The following is a 20,275-nucleotide window of genomic DNA, read 5'->3' as shown; positions in this document are numbered from 1 at the left end:
AAATTTGCTCGTATACATTTTCCTCCCAATATTACACAATAATTTATGAAAATCAAAATTGGTTTGACTAATGTATGATTCCATTTGTATTTATACTATCTTCCAATCCTAGCAATATGTATGATTTCCTAAATGCCACAGGTTTCATATCTTAAACTTCTGTTTAATACTCCTTATTTGTGGAAAATTTTCAGACTCTTCATTTGTCAAACTTGTGTTTCATTTGTCAAATTTGTGTTTCTTCAGTCTTCATATGTGTTAATTTTTTTTTTTAATTTTCTGAAAGTTAGTGTTTTCTAAGTTGCTGTTGGACTCTATGTGGGCTTTATTTCATCGTGTCTCCATATGCTTTTATACTAATGAATCTTGCCATATAATGGAAGTGACCAATGTCAACTAAATAATTATTAAAATTATTTCTAACAGACTGCAATTATGACATAATATAAAAAGCTTTGCTGTTGGTCAGTCACTGTGTCCAACTCCTGTGACACCATGAATTTAAGCACGTCAGGCTTCCCTGTACACACACATAATCCTAATATCATTTTTATTTAAAAACTAAAAGCCAAATAGTATAGAAAACATCTAGTTATCCCTATTGAATGTAAATATGTTGAGATTTCTGATGTTTTTACAAAATTTTTGTTGCATAAATGTGTTTAATGGAGAGTGTTTGTATTTGTGTGTCTGTGTAAGTGTGTGACGGTGAATATTTATGCATTTGTTTTCTAATATATTGAATGAAAACAAAGTGGCTACATAAGAATTGGTGAACTGGAAATTAGGAATGCTTGCAGATCAGAAGCATTCACTGTTTCTGAATAAGTATAATACTGGGCATTAAGGTAGAGGGGGACCAAAGACAAACTGTTCTAAAGGTCTATATTCCATGTGCAATCAGCTTACTTGTATTAAATACCAGATGATAAATTACATCATATCTGTTACTTATTCCTGAGAGACTAAGGATTCACCACCTAGGTACCAAACACAGAGATGATTATATAATCTGGATCAGGCAGGAGGCAATACTGAACCCTCCTGCAGACAGAACTGAATGCAATGAACAAGTCAGGAGTTCTGGGACAGATACTGATATCTTTGCTGTTTCTTTGATTTATATTTGAGATTTCCTTATTTTTTAATTTTTTTTGAAAGAAGGTATTTTATATAAACAAAGGAACATATGAAATAGTACACACATTTTTATTTTAGTTAGTTGTACAACTTATTTTAAATACATATAAATAGAGAATGAAAAAGGAGCAAACATGCATTATAGAAATGGCAAGATGTTTTTTACTATTTTAAAAATTTACCTGTTATATTATGCACTATGTATAACATACATATTATATTTCTATAATTGCTTTAAGTTTTAAAAGAAAGTATTTTTGCTTAATGATGTCTTTCTAAGTAGATATATGAGTTAAGTCCTAGGGTTGAAAACCTGTACAGTGATCACTAGACCACTGTTCCAATGCTCTTCTCTATCCCTCATCTACATTCAACTCCTGTTTTTAAATTCTCCTAGAACATAAGAGGACAAGTGGAGGAAAAGGGAATGACAGAGGGTGAGATGGTTGGATGTCATCTCTGACTCAAAGGACATGAGTTTGAGCAAGCTCTGGGAGTTGGCGATGGACAGGGAGGCCTGGCATGCTGCAGTCCATGAGGTCACAAAGAGTCAGACCCAACTGAGTGACTGAATTGACTAACTGATGACATTATATATCACATAATTGGTTTGGGTAAAATATAACAGTGGGACACAGAATTCCATTGTCCTTCCAAAGAGAAGTAATTATTAAACCAAAGAAAGGCAGAACTCAGAGGTACTGAAGATAAATCTGGCTCAAATAAAACAATCAACAATATTAAAATTTTTAGGGAATTGGAGTGGGGCCACAGCTTAGATATGAATGTCTCTGAGGTTACAGAAGTGTGACCATGAGAGCATTTATGTTATGTGTCTTATGAAACGGTTATGGCAGAATACGAAGTGTGGAAGAGAGTAGGTTAGGGCAGAAAGGACTCATGCAGCAAACCAAGCCTTCTTCCTTGCCTCTTTGACCCTTGCTACCAGCATCTCTGCAACCGGATCTCAAATGTTCTTCATCATCTCCCCGGTGTAACTGAAACTTCTAAACAGAAGAATGGTCAGCGCTGGCATGTTGCTCTATGTGCATTTCAGTATTTTCATAGAGACACTTTCACCCTCATATCAAAAAATCACCACCCTCTCTGTCCCAGCGGGTCCTGGATCATGAACCATTTATCCCTCCTATGCTGAGGTTGGAAGGACTTGAGAGGTAAATGGGGAAGTGAGGACTTCTTATATTCAGAAACTGGCTATAGTTCTGCCCTCTCCAGATGGGGAATAAGAAAGCAATATATTCATCACCTGTGCTTCTTATTTACTACTCCTCTCTAACACAGGATATAACAACATTTCTACATCATTGAAAAACAAAACAAACGAAAAAATCCAGCAATCTTGTCAAAAGACAAGTTATGTGAACCACCTAGCTGTCAGACCCTTGCTTCACTCAGAGCACATCATTTTATTAGAATTAGACAGAAGTAGCAAAGTGTTAGTCACTCAGTCGTGCCTGACTCTGCAAGCCCATGGACTGTAGAGCCCACCAGGATCCTCCGTTCATGGAGTTCTCCAGGCAAGAATACTGGAGTGGATAGCCATTCCCTTCTCCAGGGTATCTTCCTGACCCAGGGATCAAACCCAGGTCTCCTGCATTGCAGGCAAATTCTTTGCCATCTCAGCCATCAGAAAAGCCACAAACATGGTCATAAGTACTACACAAGTTGAATTGGAAACAGTCTGATTTAGTTCAGGAGAAAGGGCGCTGCAAAAATATACAGTTCTTTGCAAATGTATTGTTGTCAACATTTTTTTTTCATTTATATAAAATTGGAGAATATTTCTCAGAGTCTGTTGGCCTCATGCAGTCCTAGGAAGGTCTGTCTCTTTTCCTGATTACTGAAATCTACAGAAGGACCAGGGATTTAACTATAAACATAGTAAATTGACATATTTACCCATTTCCATTTCCTCTTTCACAACCAGGAATTTCCCAACAGATCTGAGTGATCACTGCTGAGAACTGTAGTGTGGCTACTGACTTCACATTCCTAGGACTTTCAGACAGAAGGCACATGCAGCAGGGGCTCTTCCTGCTGGTTTATGGCATAACTGTGGTTGCCAATGTCGGTATGATCCTGCTGAACAAGGTGGACCCAAGACTGCACACACCCATGTATCATTTCCTGGGCAGTCTTTCCTTCTGTGATGTCTGCTACTCCTCTGCTGTCTCCCCCAAGATGCTGGCTGATTTTCTATTTGAGCATAAAAGGATTCCATTTGACTTGTGTGCTATGCAGATGTATTTCTGGGGGACCTTTGCAGATGTGGAATGTCTCATGTTGGCTGTCATGGCTTATGACCATGCAGTCATCCCCAAGTTAAACCCATTCATCTACAGCTTAAGGAATAAGGATGTGAAAGTTGCCATAAAAAAGTAATCAGTACTAAATTGTGTTCTGAGTGATACAGTGTTTTCAACCAAAGCTACATATGTAAAGATTCTGAGAGCTGAAGTTCAGGTACTGATAGATTCTTGTAGTCTCATCATTACAGTCTCCTGGATATTACACATTACTTACCTTTGTGCCTAAATTGAGCATTGAAAGTGGTCATTGGTGATCTTAATTTGTCTCCAGACTAAGAAAGGGGAGCATTATGCAGTTTTGCAGAGAAGGTCTTTTTTATACCTCTTTCCTTGGGTAAGCCCCTGTGAGATAGCATTCACCAAGCTATTCCTCCACCTATGTCAATTCAACTTACCATCCTATGATTCCATTACATTTTTTAAACAATAGGTTTAATAAAGTTGCTCACCAATAAGGAAATATTAGTGAGTCAAATAGTTTTTTGTACACTTTTTATGTACTTGTATCACTCTATAACTGTGTCATCATAGCATGTAAATTTGTAGAGACAGTGAATAAATACTTTCATATACAAATAAATTCATAAATAAATAAGAATAAACATAAAACCATGTGTTGTAATTCAAACCTTGATAGATGCAAGTTCCTTTCCTTTCTTGTTCACCCGTTATCTATTTTGATATTTATATTGCTGGGTTTCAGAATGCCATTCAAAAACACTTTATTGAATAAATGAATGAGGACCCCTTGCATTATTAAGAAAAGGAGTCCTTGTAAATTTACCAAATACACTAGCAAGAACCCCTCCCTTTATTTCACTTTATTCTAGTATATTTACTGTGCCTTCCAGATGGTAAAGAACCTACCTGCCAATGCAGGAGAAATAAGAGATGCGGGATTGATCCCTTAGTGGGGAAGATCCCCTGGAGGAGGGCATGAAAGCCACTCTAGTATTCTTGCCTGGAGAATCCCATGGACAGTCAAGCCTGGTGGGCTTTAGTCCATGGGGTCGTTAAGAGTCAGACACAACTGAAACAATTTAGCACACACGTGTATTCACTGTAAAAGAAATGTCTCTGTTTCGTGCCTCCAGACTCAGTTGAATGAATAACAGAGACAGAGATCACAGGGATTGACGAAACTTCATGAATAGTCTATTTCTTATAATTCTGCCCCAATAATATCACTAAGTAATCTTAGAATCACATGTACTAGATTGCCATTAAAGTTCAGAGACTGGTTATCATCCTGTGGATGTTCTATCTTGCCAATATTGCAGAGAACAGATACAGTGCTCTTCACAGATGTACGGAAACTCACGATTGGAAGTTGGGGGATGAAGAACCTGGGTCTTCTCTGAAGGTCACTGGAAAAGACAACTCCCATTCTTGAGGTGTTCCTAGCATTAGCCTTTTGCTGTCGTTGTTTTTAGTCACAAAGTCGTGTCTGACTCTATTGCAGACTGCCAGGCTCCTCTGTCCATGGAATTTCCCAGGCAAGAATATTGGAGTTGGGTTGCCATTTCTTTCTCCAGGGAATCTTCCCAGCAGGGGGATTAAACCTGCATCCTCTGCATTATTAGGCTGATTCTTTACCAGTGAGCCATTATCTCAGTTAATACTAAAAAAAGCCCACTTGCTACCTTTTAAATGAAAGAGAAAGTTACCATCTTAAGTACTGGTATACAGGAAATAAGAAAACACAAGGGAGTGTTTAGGATGGGTTATATTTACAGTGACTGATATTGGCTCTCTGTGTATCTGCAACAGGTACTGGAACTTCATTCTAAACAGAATTTTAGTAGTAGTCATCATAAAGAGCTGAATGTTAGGTAATTCTAGTATTTATTCCAGTAATTTGTTTAAGTTGACTGGTTATTTATCCATTTATTAAAAAACATAGCACTATGTCAAGCCGTCAGGAATGTTTACTTTATGTTGCTGTCAAGAAAGAATCCTGGAAACACACTTTTCAGAGTCTGGAAACACAGTAATGGGATCTACAAGGCTTTTCCTTAGATCCTCTTCCCTAACATTATATATCCCTTCAGTGTACATGATGTGATGTATGTTATGTACCTCAAATATCATAAGACTGAAACAACATATTAAAATGAATATTTCAGCAAGTTGTTTGTCATCCGTGACTTATCACACAAAGTTTAAAGAAGAATAAACATATTTTATTTGTTGTCCTTGTTGCTCAGTGGCTAAATCGTGTCTGACTGTTTGGAACTCCAAGAACTATAGCATGCCAGGCTCCTCTGTCCTCCACTATCTCTCAGAGTTTGCTCATATCTATGTCCGTTTAGTGAATGACACTGTCTAACCATCTCATCCTCTGTCGTCCCCTTCTCCCCCTGCTAACAGTCTTTCCCAGCACCAGTGTTTTTTACAATGAGTCATTTTTTTGCATCATGTTGGCAAAGTTTTGGAGCCTCAGCTTCAGCATCAGTCCTTCCAATGAATATTCAGAGTTGATTTCCTTTAGTATTAACTATTTTGATCTTGCTATCCAAGGGATTCTCAAGAGTCTTCTCCAGCACCACAATTCAAAAGCATCAATTCTTCATCACTCAGCCTTCTTTATGGTCCAACTCTCACATCCATACATGACAATTGGAAAATCCATAGCTTTGACTACACAGGTCTTTGTCAACAAAGTGATGTCTCTGCTTTTTAATACTCTGTCCAGGTTTGTCATCACTTTCCTTCCAAAGAAAAAGCATCTCTTGATTTCATGGCTGCAGTCACTGTCCCCAGTGATTTTGGAGCCCTGGAAAATAAAATCTGTCACTGCTTCCACTTTATCCCCTTCTATTTGTCATGAAGGTCAGTTTACATTCCAATCCCAAAGAAGGGCAATGCCAAAGAATATTCAAATTGCCACACAACTGCACTCATTTCACATGCTAGCAAGGTGATGCTAAAATTTTTTCACCTAGGTTTCAACAGTACATGAACAGAGTGTCCATATGTACAAGCTGGATTTAGAAAATGCAGAGGAACCAGAAATTAAATTACCAACATCTGTTTCATCACAGGAAAAGCAATAGAATTTCAGAAAAAACATCTACTTCTGCTTAAGTGACTATACTAAAGCCTTTGAATGTGTGGATCACAACAAACTGTGGAAAATTCTTAAAGAGATGGAAATAGCAGACCACCTTACCTGCCTCCTGAGAAATTTGTATGCAGGTCAAGCAGCAACAGTTAGAGCCAGACATAGAACAACGGATTGGTTCAAAATTGGGAAAGGAGTATGTCAAGGCTGTATATTGTCACCCCACTTATTTAACCTATATGCAGAGTACATCATGTGAAATACTGGGCTGGATAAATCACAAGCTGAAATCAAGTTTGATAGCAGAAATATCAACAACCTCAAAGATGCAGATGATATCACCCTAATGGCAGAAAGTGACGAGGAACTAAAGAGCCTCTTGATGAAGGTGAAAGAAGAGAGTGAAAAAAATAGCTGAAAATTCAACATTCAAAAAACTAAGATCATGGCATCTAGTCCCATCACTTCATGGCAAATAGATGGGGAAACAGTGGAAACTGACAGACTTTATTTTATTGGGTCCCAAAACCACTGTGGATGGTGACTGCTGTCATAAAATTAAAAAGTGGCTGCCCCTTGGAAGAAAAGCCATGATAAACTTAGAGTATTAAAAAGCATCGACATCACTTTTCTGACAAAGGTCTGTGTAGTCAAAATAGGGCTTTTCCAGTCATCATGTACAGAGGTAAGAATTGTACCATAAAGAAGGCTGAGTCCAAAGAATCGATGTTTTCGAATTGTGGTGCTGAAGACTCTTAAGAGTTCCTTGAACAGCAAGGAGATCAAACCAGTCAATCATAAAAGAAATTAACCCTGAATATTAATTGGAAAGATTGATGCTGAAGCTGAAGCTCCAATATGTAGGTTACCTGATCCAAAGAGCCAAATGTTTGGAAAAGACCTTGAATTTGGGAATGACTGAAGGCAGGAGGAAAAGGGTACAACAGAGAATGAGATGGCTGGATGGCTTTGCCGACTCAATAGACATGAGTTTGATTAAACTCTGGGAGATGATGAAGGACAGGGAAGCCTGGTGTGCTGCAGTCTATGGGGCTGCAAAGAGTTAGACATGACTTAGTGAGTGAACAACATAATTTGCCATGAAACATTGGGACCAGATGCCATGATCTTAGTGTTTTGAATGTTGAGTTGTAAGCCAGCTTTTTCACTTTCCTCTTTCACCTTCATCAAGAAGCTCTTAAGTTCCTCTTCACTTTCTGCCATCAGAGTGGTATCATCTGCACAACTAAAGTTGTTAATATTTCTCCTGGCAATTTTGATTCTAGCTTGTGATTCATTCAGCCCAGCATTTCTTATGGTGTATTCTGCATATAAGTTAAATAAACAGGATGACAATATACAGCCTTGTCATACCCCTTTCCCAATTTTGAACCAGTCATTTGTTCTATGTTCGGTTCTAACTGTTGTTTCTTGACTCACATGCAGTTTTCTCAGGACACAGGTAAAGGGATCTGGTACTCCCATCTGTTAAAGAAAGTAAATAAATAGTCTTGTTTAGGCTCCAGAGACAAAGCAGAGCAGGCCTGTGACCTCGCTTCTAACCCTCTTGGCACTGCCCTGACTGGGAGTTACCGCTGTGAGTGCAAGACTTGCAGCCCCATAGATAAGGTGGGGGGGTGGTGGTGGGAATCCTGAGATAGCTGAGCCCCTGGAGAGGGCCTGGCCAACCAAGCCCCGGGCTTCACTACATTCCAAGTTTTCTATGGCAAAGCCAACAGCATTATCTTGAAACCAGGCTTGCAGTTTGGTCCCAGATGGATGAATGTATCCGTTTGAGTCTGTCCTGGGATTATAAATCAAAACCAGGACAGTCTTTGAAGTCTCACCCACAAAGCAGAGCGGAGGTGCTGCCTGCGACCTTTTTCCAGCTGGGACTCCAGGTGTCCGTGACATGGGACTTCCCAGCACTGTGTAAGTCTGGATGTTGGTCAAAACCCAGTTTGGTGATTTATCCTCTGATGATTAATGTTAGTATCTTGAAAGTAAGCTAGATGATTGTCTAATAAATGTCTGCATTATATATTTGTGTATGACTAGTGGGTGTTCATTGGAAGGACTTATGCTAAAGCTGAAACTCCAATACTTTGGCCACCTCATGCGAAGAGTTGACTCACTGGAAAAGAGTCTGATGCTAGGAGGGATTGGGGGTGCGAGGAGATGGGGACGACAGAGAATGAGATGGCTGGATGGCATCACCGACTTGATGGACATGAGTTTGAGTGAACTCCGGGAATTGTTGATGGACAGGGAGGCCTGGCATGCTGTGATTCATGGGGTTGCAAAGAGTCAGACACGACTAAGCGACTGAAATGAACTGAACTGAACTGAGTGGGTTACTTTGCTAACAAATTCTTTGAACCTGAGAGAGAAGTGAAAACTTTGGGCAAAACACCATCACTTCCAAGATTTTTCCACAGATTTTTGTGATCCACATAGTCAAAGACTGTAGCACAGCCAGTGAAGCAGAAGCAGATTTTTTTTTGGAAATTTCCTTGCTTTCTCCATGACCTTCCTATTTTTCTTTTATGACCTTAAATAATGATTTTTTTTCTCAGTATATTTTATATATCAGTACCTCTTAATTATTGTCCAAACCCCTTTCACATTCAATGTACTTTGTTAAAACCTAATGTCATGCCTATTAAAAATAAACATATTTGTGTTATGTAAAGTTGGATTCTCTGGCCATGATTTACATATAAGGTGCTGAGGTGCTTAGTCACTCATTAGTGTCTGACTTTTGCTGAGTGCATGGACTATAGCCCACGAGGTTCTTCTGTCCATGTAATTCTCCAGGCAAAAATACTGGATTTCCTTCTTCAGGAGATCTTTCTAACCAGAGATTGAACCCTAGTCTCCTTCATTGCCGATGGATTCTTTACCATCTACCCACTGTATGTTTAAGGAAAAAAGATAGACTTTACTTTGTTCCCTTAACTTTTTATCGAATGACACTGTAATAATGCCTTTACATATGATAAAGAGACCAGGATATTTTGCATTTGTTTCTGTTTATTTTTGTTTTAACATAATGATTAAGACGTGAGAGAGGTGAGTATTCAATCTGGATTTTTTTTTAAGGTGGGGTACAGTTGCTTTATATAATGTTATGTTAGTTCTGCTGTGCATTAAACAAATCACCCATATGTATGCATATATCCCCTCACTCTCACCCTCTGCTGTGGCACCGCACCCTTCTAGGTCACCATAGGGCACCACGTTGAGCTCCCTGTGCTGTACGGCAGGCTCCCATTCACTATCTGTTTTATATAAGGTTACACAATCATATAAGGCTTCATAACTCCCTCAGGGATGAGCCCTGAAAAGAGATGGCATCATTCACAGCACCAGGTCATGAGTGGCGTCTTCAGGATCCATCTTTATCCCCTTCAGAGACAGGTCATCCAGTGCTTCAGATATCACTACACATCCCAGCATCATATCATGTTTGGAGTTCTTTGCCCTTAGGACTGGTTTTTCCAGACCCTGCATTCATTCATTGTTTGAGCTGCGCAGAGGTTATGTTGGGCATGCCATTCCCAAATCAGTTCAAATGCCTGAAACAAGCTTAATGATGCAATTCCCTGGTTGCACCTTGCCAAGAAGTGATTTGGCTAATAAATCCCAGTGTACTTTTCTTTTGTAATTCTCTGGTCTTGTCCCAAGGACCATGGTTGAAATGGCACATTTAGGGGCAAAGGAAGCAGTGTCTATCTTTTGTGATGAACTCAGTCACTTAGAACATTTCCTGTTCCATATTTAGGACAAAACACTTGATTCTCATCACCTTCAGGTTACCATTCCATTCTTCCCCACTGAAAGCCAGCATTTCCCACACCTTACCTTCACAAAATTTTACTTTTTAATTTCTACTTTATATTGGGTTAGAGTTGATTAAAATTTTTGTCTTAGTTTCAGTTGTACAGCAAAGTGATTTGTGATGTAAATCCATGTATCTATTCTTTTTCAGATTATTATCTCATATTGGTTATTATAGAGTTTGAGTTCCCTATACTACAGAGTACGACATTGTTGATTATCTACTTTATATATAGTAGTGTGTTTATGTTGATTCCAACCTTCTAACTTATCTCCTTCTCTGAAAAAACTACTGTTTCCACTGCAATAAATGCAACTCTGATGTAATTTATTACACAGCGTACATTTTCACTACTGAAGGCTTGCTTCTCTCTTGCTAGTTCACTCTCTCCCTGACTACTCAAACTCAACCTTGAGTTTAATACCTTCTTTATATTTTCCAGTCCTGTTTCCTCTCTGAGTCATTTGTCAGCCTCTCATCTAAGGTATCATCCCAACAACAGCTTAATTTACCGTCTCTGACTCCCATTGCATGGCTTCCTTCAGTAACTGTGTGTAATGAGATTGTAACTTAGGTCAATTCTTTTCTCACAGTTCCTTCTTTCTACTCTGCAATTGTTATCCCCACAAATAAGTATAACCAGGGATGATAGTTAGGTCATATACAGAATGATAGAAGCCATGAGCTCATACTGGTGAAAAGTTAGTTAGCAGAGTTTGTTGAATCAAAACTGTAATAGCTTTCATTGATTTGCTAAGTATGTGACTCTTTCTTCAGAGGCAGCAAATTTAACTTAGCTTGAAAACCTCTAGAAATAAGCTATGAACTGGAGAAGCAGTTTCAACAGCATTGTGTCTCTATGAACACTCAACTTACAGTAACTGTCACCTTCAACAAATCACTTCCTCCATGGGATTCATTTTCCACTGGTCAAAAGAGAGTTATGCATGCAATAATCACTATTGAACATTCCAGCTACCATGTGCTGTGTCTATGTCGATATTCCTCTATCAGTAACTTCTATTTGGGATGATTTAAAAAGTATAACAGAGAGATGGGGCTCTCTGTCTCTGTCTCTCTCTATATATATATAGCATCCTTGCCTGGAGAATTCCATGGACAGAGGATCCTGGTGGGCTATAATCCATAGAATCGAAAAGAGTCAGACATGTCTGAGCAGCTAACACAAGATGTGGAAAACCCAGATGATTCACACTGAAAAGTCATAGTGGAGGTGTGAATTGACATACTTTATAGAAAACCATATGAATATTTATTAAATCTAAATTTTATTTTTAAATTTTAAGTAGATAGTTACCTATGCTGTATTATGTTTAGGGACATCATTGGTATCAAGGAAGTTTATTTATTTATTTTTTTTTTCTTGACGAGACAGACCTTTAGATATATATTTTTTATCTCAATTGCTTGTCTCCAAAGTCTAGGATTTTAAATTCAAACTTCAGTCTCTCCCTCCATGCTCTCATGATTCAAAAAGATATTCTCTATTAATGCCCAAACCTTTGGGGAAGCAATTTACATTATTCAATTGTCAGTAGGCTACTGCTATCCATGTTACAGATTTAAGGAGAATTAGTCGTCATGGCCTGGATGGGCAGTCAGGTTTGCGAAGATAAGATGGGGTTCTGGCTAAACAGAGTGTAGCCTGAGGAAACAGGGTATTTTTAGAGAAAGAGAAGCATCTGAGAAAAACATGTCTGGAAAGAAATCAGGTTATGGTGACGATAATTGACTTCACTCCCTCCAAATACACACCAGAGAAATAGAGAATGGAAATAAATTCTTACTGACCACAAATATATCATTGTCTTATACATACATGCTGAAATACTTACAGCAATTACACAGTGTTTTAAAGATTTTTCTTGTCAATATCTGCCACAGAAGTACATTTGGTATTTTCATATTGAGGTCATCACATAAAGAAGAGAACACATTAAGGAAAAGCATTAATAATTGTAACAGAAATCTCTTTTCTGAAAATTATTAATTTAATTGAATTTTATCTGAAGGATATTCTAGCTTTATAGACACCAAGTGGACATATTGTAACAGTAAACAATATGAAGACATAAACAAAAATAACTGAAAATCATTTGTTTTGTATTTATTCCAAGTTAGAGCTCAGAAGAAACATGAAACTTACTGAATTACTGGAATGCATAAACTGGTACATGTCTTGCACATCTTTTCTTGTTTGCTCACATTTTGCATTTACACATCTGTGACAATTAAATTAACTGCATTAGGACTGAAGTTGTAGAGGTAATATACATGATTATAGTACATTTGGGAAGAATTTTTATCACCTATTGGTGTCTAAAGAACAAATAGCAACCTGTGCTCAAAAGTATACAGCAATGACTCACACGTGTGATAAAATATTACAGTAGGTGGATAAGGCAGAGATCACCTCTTCAAAACTGTCAGGATGTACAATGTCAAGGGACATCACTTTCTTTTCTTCCTATTCCTTCCTGAAACTGTAACAAAGTTGTCTGCCACATCACGTTCTATTCACCCCAACATTGATTATGTTCACGTCCATGTGATGTAACTAAAACAGACACCCTCCCAGCGCTACAGTGCTTCCTAGTTGCCCCTCTTCTCTCACCAATGCTGGACCCCTCCTTGGTTTAGAAATGGGATTTGTATGATCCATCAGTCCTCCCAGAAATCTAGGAGCCATATGCCATTGTTTTGTGAGTTTTCAAGTGTCACTTTAACATAAACAAGCCATAACATCTGAGAGACTACTTTGTTATATATTAAGACAAATTTGTTTCATTGTGCTGTATTCAGGAATCTATTTTTGAGGTATTTCTATGGAAGTAAAGAAACAATGTCTACAGAATTGCAGAATATTATTCCCTCTGGGCTTCAATTTCTGTTTCATATTATGAGGATATTAGGTCAGGATATAAGTGATAATATGTCAAATCTATAATAACATGCAGTGAAAATTATATAATATAAAATGAATATAGGTGAAAAAGCAAAAATTTCAAGTTTTAAGTCATTTTAATAATCTTTGCTCTTAAACATCATTTATAGAATTTATATATTTTTAGGATTTTAATTCTATGTATTTATTTATTGGCTTGCCATGCGGTATGTGGGACCTTAACCCACATCAAGGGTGCCAACTGGAACCCTCACCCTCTGTGGTGGAAGTGCAGAGTCTTTACCACTGGACCCCCAGGGAAGTTTCCACACAGATTTTATTTTAAGAAATATCTGAGTTTGATAAACTATGCTGTTATTGTGAAGTTGCTGAGTTATGTCCAACGCTTTGTGACCTCATGGACTGTCGTATGCCAGGCTTCCCTGTCTGTCACCATCTCCTGGGGTTTGCTCAAATTCATGTCCATCGAATCGGTGATGCCATCTAGCCATCTCATCCTCTGTCATTCCCTTCTCCTCCTGCCTTCAATCTTTCCCAGCATCAGGGTCATTTCCAACGAGTCATCTCTTCCCATCAGGTGGCCAAAATATTAGAGCTTCAGCCTCAGCATTAGTCCTTCCAATGAATATTCAGGACTGATTTCCTTTAGGATGGACTGGTTGATTTCCTTGCTGTCCAAAGGACTCTCAAGAGTCTTCTCCAACACCACAGTTCAAAGGCATCAATTCTTTGATGCTCAGTTTTCTTTAAGGTCCAACTCTCACATCCATACGTAACTATTGGAAAAACCATAGCTTTGTCTATACTGACCTTGGTCAGCACAGTGATGTCTCTGCTTTTTAATATTCTGCCTAGGTTGGTCATATCTTTTCTCCCAAGAGAAAGCGTCTTTTAATTTCATGGCTTAAGTCACCATCTACAGTGATTTTGGAGCCCAAGAAAATAAAATCTGTCATGGTTTCCATTGTTTCCCCATCTATTTGCCACGAAATTATGGACCTGTATGCCATGATCTTAGTGTTTTGAATGTTGAGTTGTACACCCGCTTTTTCCCTTTGCTCTTTCACCTTCATCAAAAGGCCTTTTAGTTCCTCTCCACTTTCTGCCTTGAGTGGTGTCATTTGCATATCTGAGGTTGTTTATATTTCTCCCAATAATCTTGATTTCAGTTTGTGCTTCATCCGCCCAGCATTTCACATGATGTACTCTGTATGGCCACAGGACTGGAAAAGGTCAGTATTCATTCCAATCCCAAAGAAAGGCAATGCCAAAGAATGCTCAAACTACCACACAATTGCACTCATCTCACACGCTAGTAATGTCATGCTCAAAATTCTCCAAGCCAGGCTTCTGCAATATGTGAACCGTGAACTTCCAGATATTCAAGCAGGTTTTAGAAAAGGCAGAGGATCCAGAGATCAAATTGGCAACATCCGCTGGATCATGGAGAAAGCAAGAGAGTTCCAGAAAAACATCTATTTCTGCTTCATTGACTATGCCAAAGCCTTTGACTGTGTAGACCACAATAAACTGTGGAACATTCTGAAAGAGATGGGAATCCCAGACCACCTGACCTGCCTCTTGAGAAACATGTATGCATGTCAGGAAGCAACAGTTAGATCTGGACATGGAACAACAGACTGGTTCCAAATAGGAAAAGGAGTACGTCAAGGTTGTATATTGTCACCCTGCTTATTTAACTTATATGCAGCTTATATGGGCTGGAAGAAGCACAAGCTGGAATCAAGATTGCTGGGGGAAGTATCAATAACCTCAGATATGCAGATGACACCACCCTTATGGCAGAAAGTGAAGAGGAACTCAAAGGCCTCTTGATGAAAGTGAAAGAGGAGAGTGAAAAGTTTGGCTTGAAGCTCAACATTCAGAAAACGAAGATCATGGCATCTGGTCCCATCACTTCATGGGAAATAGATGGGGAAACAGTGGAAACAGTGTCAGACTTTATTTTTTGGGTCTCCAAAATCAATGCAGATGCTGATTGCAGCCATGAAATTAAAAGACGCTTACTCCTTGGAAGGAAAGTTATGACCAACCTAGTTAGCATATTAAAAAGCAGAGATATTACTTTGCCAACAAAGGTCCGTCCAGTCAAGGCTATGGTTTTTCCCGTGGTCATGTATGGAGAGTTGGACTGTGAAGAAAGCTGATCACCGAAGAATTGATGCTTTTGAACTGTGGTGTTGGAGAAGACTCTTGATAGTCCCTTGGACTGCAAGGAGATCCAACCAGTCCATTCTAAAGGAGATCCGTCCTGGGTGTTCATTGGAAGGACTGATGCTAAAGCTGAAATTCCAATACTTTGGCCACATCATGTGAAGAGTTGACTCACTGGAAAAGAGTCTGATGCTAGGAGGGATTGGGGGTGGGAGGCGACGGGGATGACGGAGAATGAGATGGCTGGATGGTATCACCGACTCGATGGACATGAATTTGAGTGAACTCCGGGAGTTGGTGATGGACAGGAAGGCCTGGCGTGCTGTGATTCATGGGGTCTCAAAGAGTCGGACACGACTGAGCAACTGAACTGAACTGAACTCTGTGAATAAGTTTAATAAGCAGAGTGATAATATATAGCCTTGAGGTAACTCCTTTCCCAACCAGTCCATTCTAGAGGAGATCAATCCTGGATGTTCATTGGAGGGACTGATGCTAAAGCTGAAACTGCAATACTTTGGCCACCTCATGCGACGAGTTGACTCACTGGAAAAGACTCTGATGCTGGGAAAGGTTGGGGGCGGGAGGAGAAGGGGACGACGGAGAATGAGATGGCTGGATGGCATCACCGACTCGATGGACATGAGTTTGAGTGAACTCCGGGAGTTGGTGATGGACAGGGAGGCCTGGCGTGCTGTGATTCATGGGGTCGCGGAGAGTCGGACACGACTGAGCGACTGAACTGACTGAACTGAACTCCTTTCCCAATTTTGACCTCAATTGCTTCTTGAGATGCATACAGGTTTCCTTGGAGGCAGGTAACATGGTGTGGTATTCCCGTGTCTTTAAGAAATTTCCAGTTTGCTGTGATCTACACAATATAAAAATGCAGAAAGATAATAGTCTATATATATTTAATTTTCTCACATCACAGGTTTTATGGTATTAATAATTGAATATGTACACTAAGTGGTGTTATATATATATGTGTATATGTATAATTCATTACATAATTCATTGTAATATTTTTATTTAAACATTAAAAGCCACGTGGTGTAAAAAACAAAATCTAGTTATCTGTAGGTAGCGTATATATGTTCAGATTTTTGCAGTTTTTACAAAATCTTTACTTTGTGGATGTGTTTAATGGGATGCCTGTGTGTCTGTGTAATTATCTAAGGGTGAATGGTTGTGCATTTGTTTTGTAATTTATCAAATGAAAATAAAGAGCCTGAATAGGTATTTGTGAACTGGATATAAAGAATGCTCGTTGATTGGTATCATTTAACTGTATCTGTATATCATTCACAATCAACTTACTTGTATAAAATGCTAGATGAGAAACTACATCATGATGTCTGTTAATTATTCCTGAGAGACCAAGTGTTCACCACCCAGGGACCAGACACAGAGACGGTTATATAATCTAGGTCAGGCAGGAGACAATGCTGAATCCTCTGGCAGATAGAACTACATGCAACAAACAAGTCAGGAATTCTGGGACAGGTACTGATATCTTTCTTGTTTCTCTGATATATATTTGAGATTTCCTTAGGGTTTTAATCTTTTTTTGAAAGAAAGCATGTTATAGAAACAAAGTAAGATGTGAAATATACACAAAATTTCATTTTACTTACTTTTCCCAATCTTTATTTCAAATCAATATATTTGTTATTGTTGCTCAGTTGTTAAGTCATGTCTGACTCTGCAACCCCATGGACTGTAGCACACCAGGCTTTCCAGCCCTTCGTTCTCTCCTTGAGTTTGCTCAAATTCATTTGTACTAAATTGTGTTGGTGATACTATCTAACCATTTCATCCTCTGCTGCACCTTTTTCTTTTTTCCTAAATCTTTCCCAGCATCGGGGTCTTTTCCAATGAGTCGGGTTTTTTCCCAATGAGTTGGCTCTTTGCATCAGGTGGCCAAAGTATTGGAGCTTCAGCTTCAGCCCTTCCAGCACATATTGAAGATTGATTTCCTTTACGGTTAACTGATTTGACCTCATTGCAGTCCAAAGAACTCTCAAGCACCACAATTTGAAAGTATCAATTCTTCAGGTATACACAGATAAATATACATAGTCCAACTCTTTTGCGATCCCAAGGGCTGTAGCCTGCTAGGCTCCTCTGTCCATGGGATTTCCCAGACAAGAATACTGGAGCAAGTTGCCACTTCCTCCTCCAGGGGATCTGCCTGACCCAGGGATCAAACTCATGTCTTCTGCATCTCCTGCACTGGCAGGCAGATTCTATATCACTGAGCCACCTGGGAAACCCTACTTTCAACTCCTATTTTCTTACGTTCTCACAGAATGTAAGAGGACGGGTATGACATTGTGTATCACACAGTTGGTTTGGGCAAAGTATAGCAAGGGGACATAAAATTCAATCAGCCCCCCTAAGACAAGTGAATACTAAATCAAGGATGACTGGCCTCAAAGATATTCAAGAGAAATATTGATCAAATTAAAGAATGAAAGACCGGGACAGGGACATAGTTCATGCATGATTGTCTCTGGGATTGTGAATATATGAGTGTTTGTGTCATGCATCTTAGATAACTGATCTTGTGTTAACTATATCATGTTATAGTTATATATAGGGAGAAGAGTAGACTTGGTCAGAAGGATACACACAGTAAACCACATTGCCCTTCTTGCCTGTTTGTCATCTGTGCCATCAGCATCTCTACAATTTGGTCCCAGACATTCTTTATCATCTCACCTATGCAACAGCAGCTCTCAGAGGCGAGAATATCAGTCCTGGAATATGACTGCCTCTCCACTCTAATATTTCATACATAGGCATCCTTCCACCCTCTTATCCAAAAGCTATCACCTTTCTGCTCCAATGGGTCTTCATAAACTATCTATTTATCATATACTAAAGTTGAACAGACCTGAGAGTTTAATGGGGAAAAGAGTTCTTGCTGTGCTCAGAAACTTGCATTGCTCTTCCTGATCTACACTCATGGAAGATGAAGAAATTGCAAAGCAATATATTCATTATCTACATCACTCATTAACTATATTTCTCTATTACAGGATATGGCAACATCTGTACATCATTGAAACAAAGCAAAGCAGGGATCTTGTCAGAAGACTAGGGTTATCTGGAGCAACTAATTGTGAGAATCTTGCCTTTGCTCTGAGGACATAAATTTCTTAATATTAGATTGAAATAGCAAAAATGGTCATAAATGCTATACAAATTGATGTGGAAATAGCCTGATTTAGCTTAGATGAATTTGTGCTGCAAACACTACAGTGGTTTACAAATGTATCATTATTATTGTCATTTTATCAGTTATATCAAATTGGAAATATTTCCCAAAGAGTCAGTTTAACTTCAAGGCATCTTAACATTATTTATCTCTTCTAATTACTGAAATATAGAAACAAATAGCAATTTGGCAATTAAGACAGTAAGATGATATTAACAATTCAATTCCATTTTCTTTTTCATAACTAGGAATTCCCCTATGTGAGGGATGACTGCTGAGAACTGCACTGTGTTTACTGAGTTCATATTCTTAGGACTTTCCAATAGAGAAGATGTGCAGCAGGGGCTCTTCATGTTCTTCCTGCTGGTTTATGGAGTAACTGTGGTCGCCAATGTCGGGATGGTTCTGCTGATCAAGAAGGACCCCAGACTGTACACACCCATGTATTATTTCCTGAGCAATCTGTCTTTCTCTGACATCTGCTATTCTTCTACTATCTCTCCCAAGATGCTGGCTGATTTCTTATCTGAGCAAAAAAGGATTCCATATGATGTATGTGCCATCCAGATGTACTTTTTTGGAGCCTTTGCGGATGTGGAATGTCTCATGTTGGCTGTCATGGCTTATGACCGTTATGTGGCCATTTGCAATCCACTTCTTTATACGACTGCCATGTCCAGGGGAATCTGTACCCAGCTTGTGGTTATTGCCTACCTTGTAGGCTTGGTTGATTCGGCAATTCACACCTGTTGTACATTTAGGTTGTCATTCTGCAATTCCAACATCATCAATCACTTTTTCTGTGACATCCCACCCTTACTAGCCCTCTCCTCCTCAGATACATCCATCAATGAGATTGTGATGTTCACTTTTATTGGCTGTGTTGTGGGGACCAGCATTATCACTGTCCTCCTCTCCTACAGCTACATCATAGCAACCATCCTTAGGATGAACTCAGCCGAGGGGAGACACAAAGCTTTCTCTACGTGTGCCTCCCACTTAACCGCTGTGGCTATATTTCATGGCACGCTCCTGTTCATGTATTTCAGACCTAGCTCCAGTTACTCCATGGACACAGACAAAACAGCCTCTGTCTTCTACACAGTTTTCATCCCCATGTTAAACCCACTCATCTACAGCTTAAGGAATAAGGATGTAAAAGATGCCTTAAAAAAAGCAATCAGCATTAAATTATGTTCTGGGTGATACAGTATTTTCATCCTAAAGTATTTAAAGATTCTAAGAGAAATATTGCGAGAATTTTGACATAGATTCTTGTAGTCTTACTAGTACAGTTTCTGAATATTTTCCACTACTTACACTTTCATCTAAATCAGTTTAGGGAACAGTCATTACACTAAACTCTGCAAACTAAGGAAGAGTAGTAATAGGATCACTCTTCTGTTTTGTGGAGGGGGTTTTTTACACCTCTTTTTTCTTTTCTTGAGAAGTCTCAGTGAGAAGTCATGCACAGAACAACCCTCCACCCATGTTAATTTGACCTACCTTCCTAAAGGCTCCTATTTATTTATTTATTTTTAACAATAGGCTTAATAAACTTGCTGAGTCAGATGGG

The 20,275-nt window shown here is 38.9% G+C and overlaps 1 protein-coding gene across 1 annotated transcript; it reads left to right on the top strand.

The window, feature by feature from the left end:
• Positions 1–18,966: 18,966 nt before the first annotated feature.
• Positions 18,967–19,905, top strand: LOC129551136 (olfactory receptor-like protein OLF2). The gene has a single exon (XM_055418868.1). It carries the CDS (start codon positions 18,967–18,969, stop codon positions 19,903–19,905), a length of 939 nt encoding a protein of 312 aa, XP_055274843.1.
• Positions 19,906–20,275: the final 370 nt, after the last annotated feature.

Source organism: Moschus berezovskii, chromosome 17 (assembly GCF_049115385.1).
Source record: "Moschus berezovskii isolate FMDL1 chromosome 17, NW_MosBer_1.0, whole genome shotgun sequence".
Lineage (NCBI taxonomy): Eukaryota > Metazoa > Chordata > Mammalia > Artiodactyla > Moschidae > Moschus > Moschus berezovskii.
Note: the sequence above shows the minus strand (reverse complement) of the source record. Positions and strands in the feature narration are given on the sequence as shown.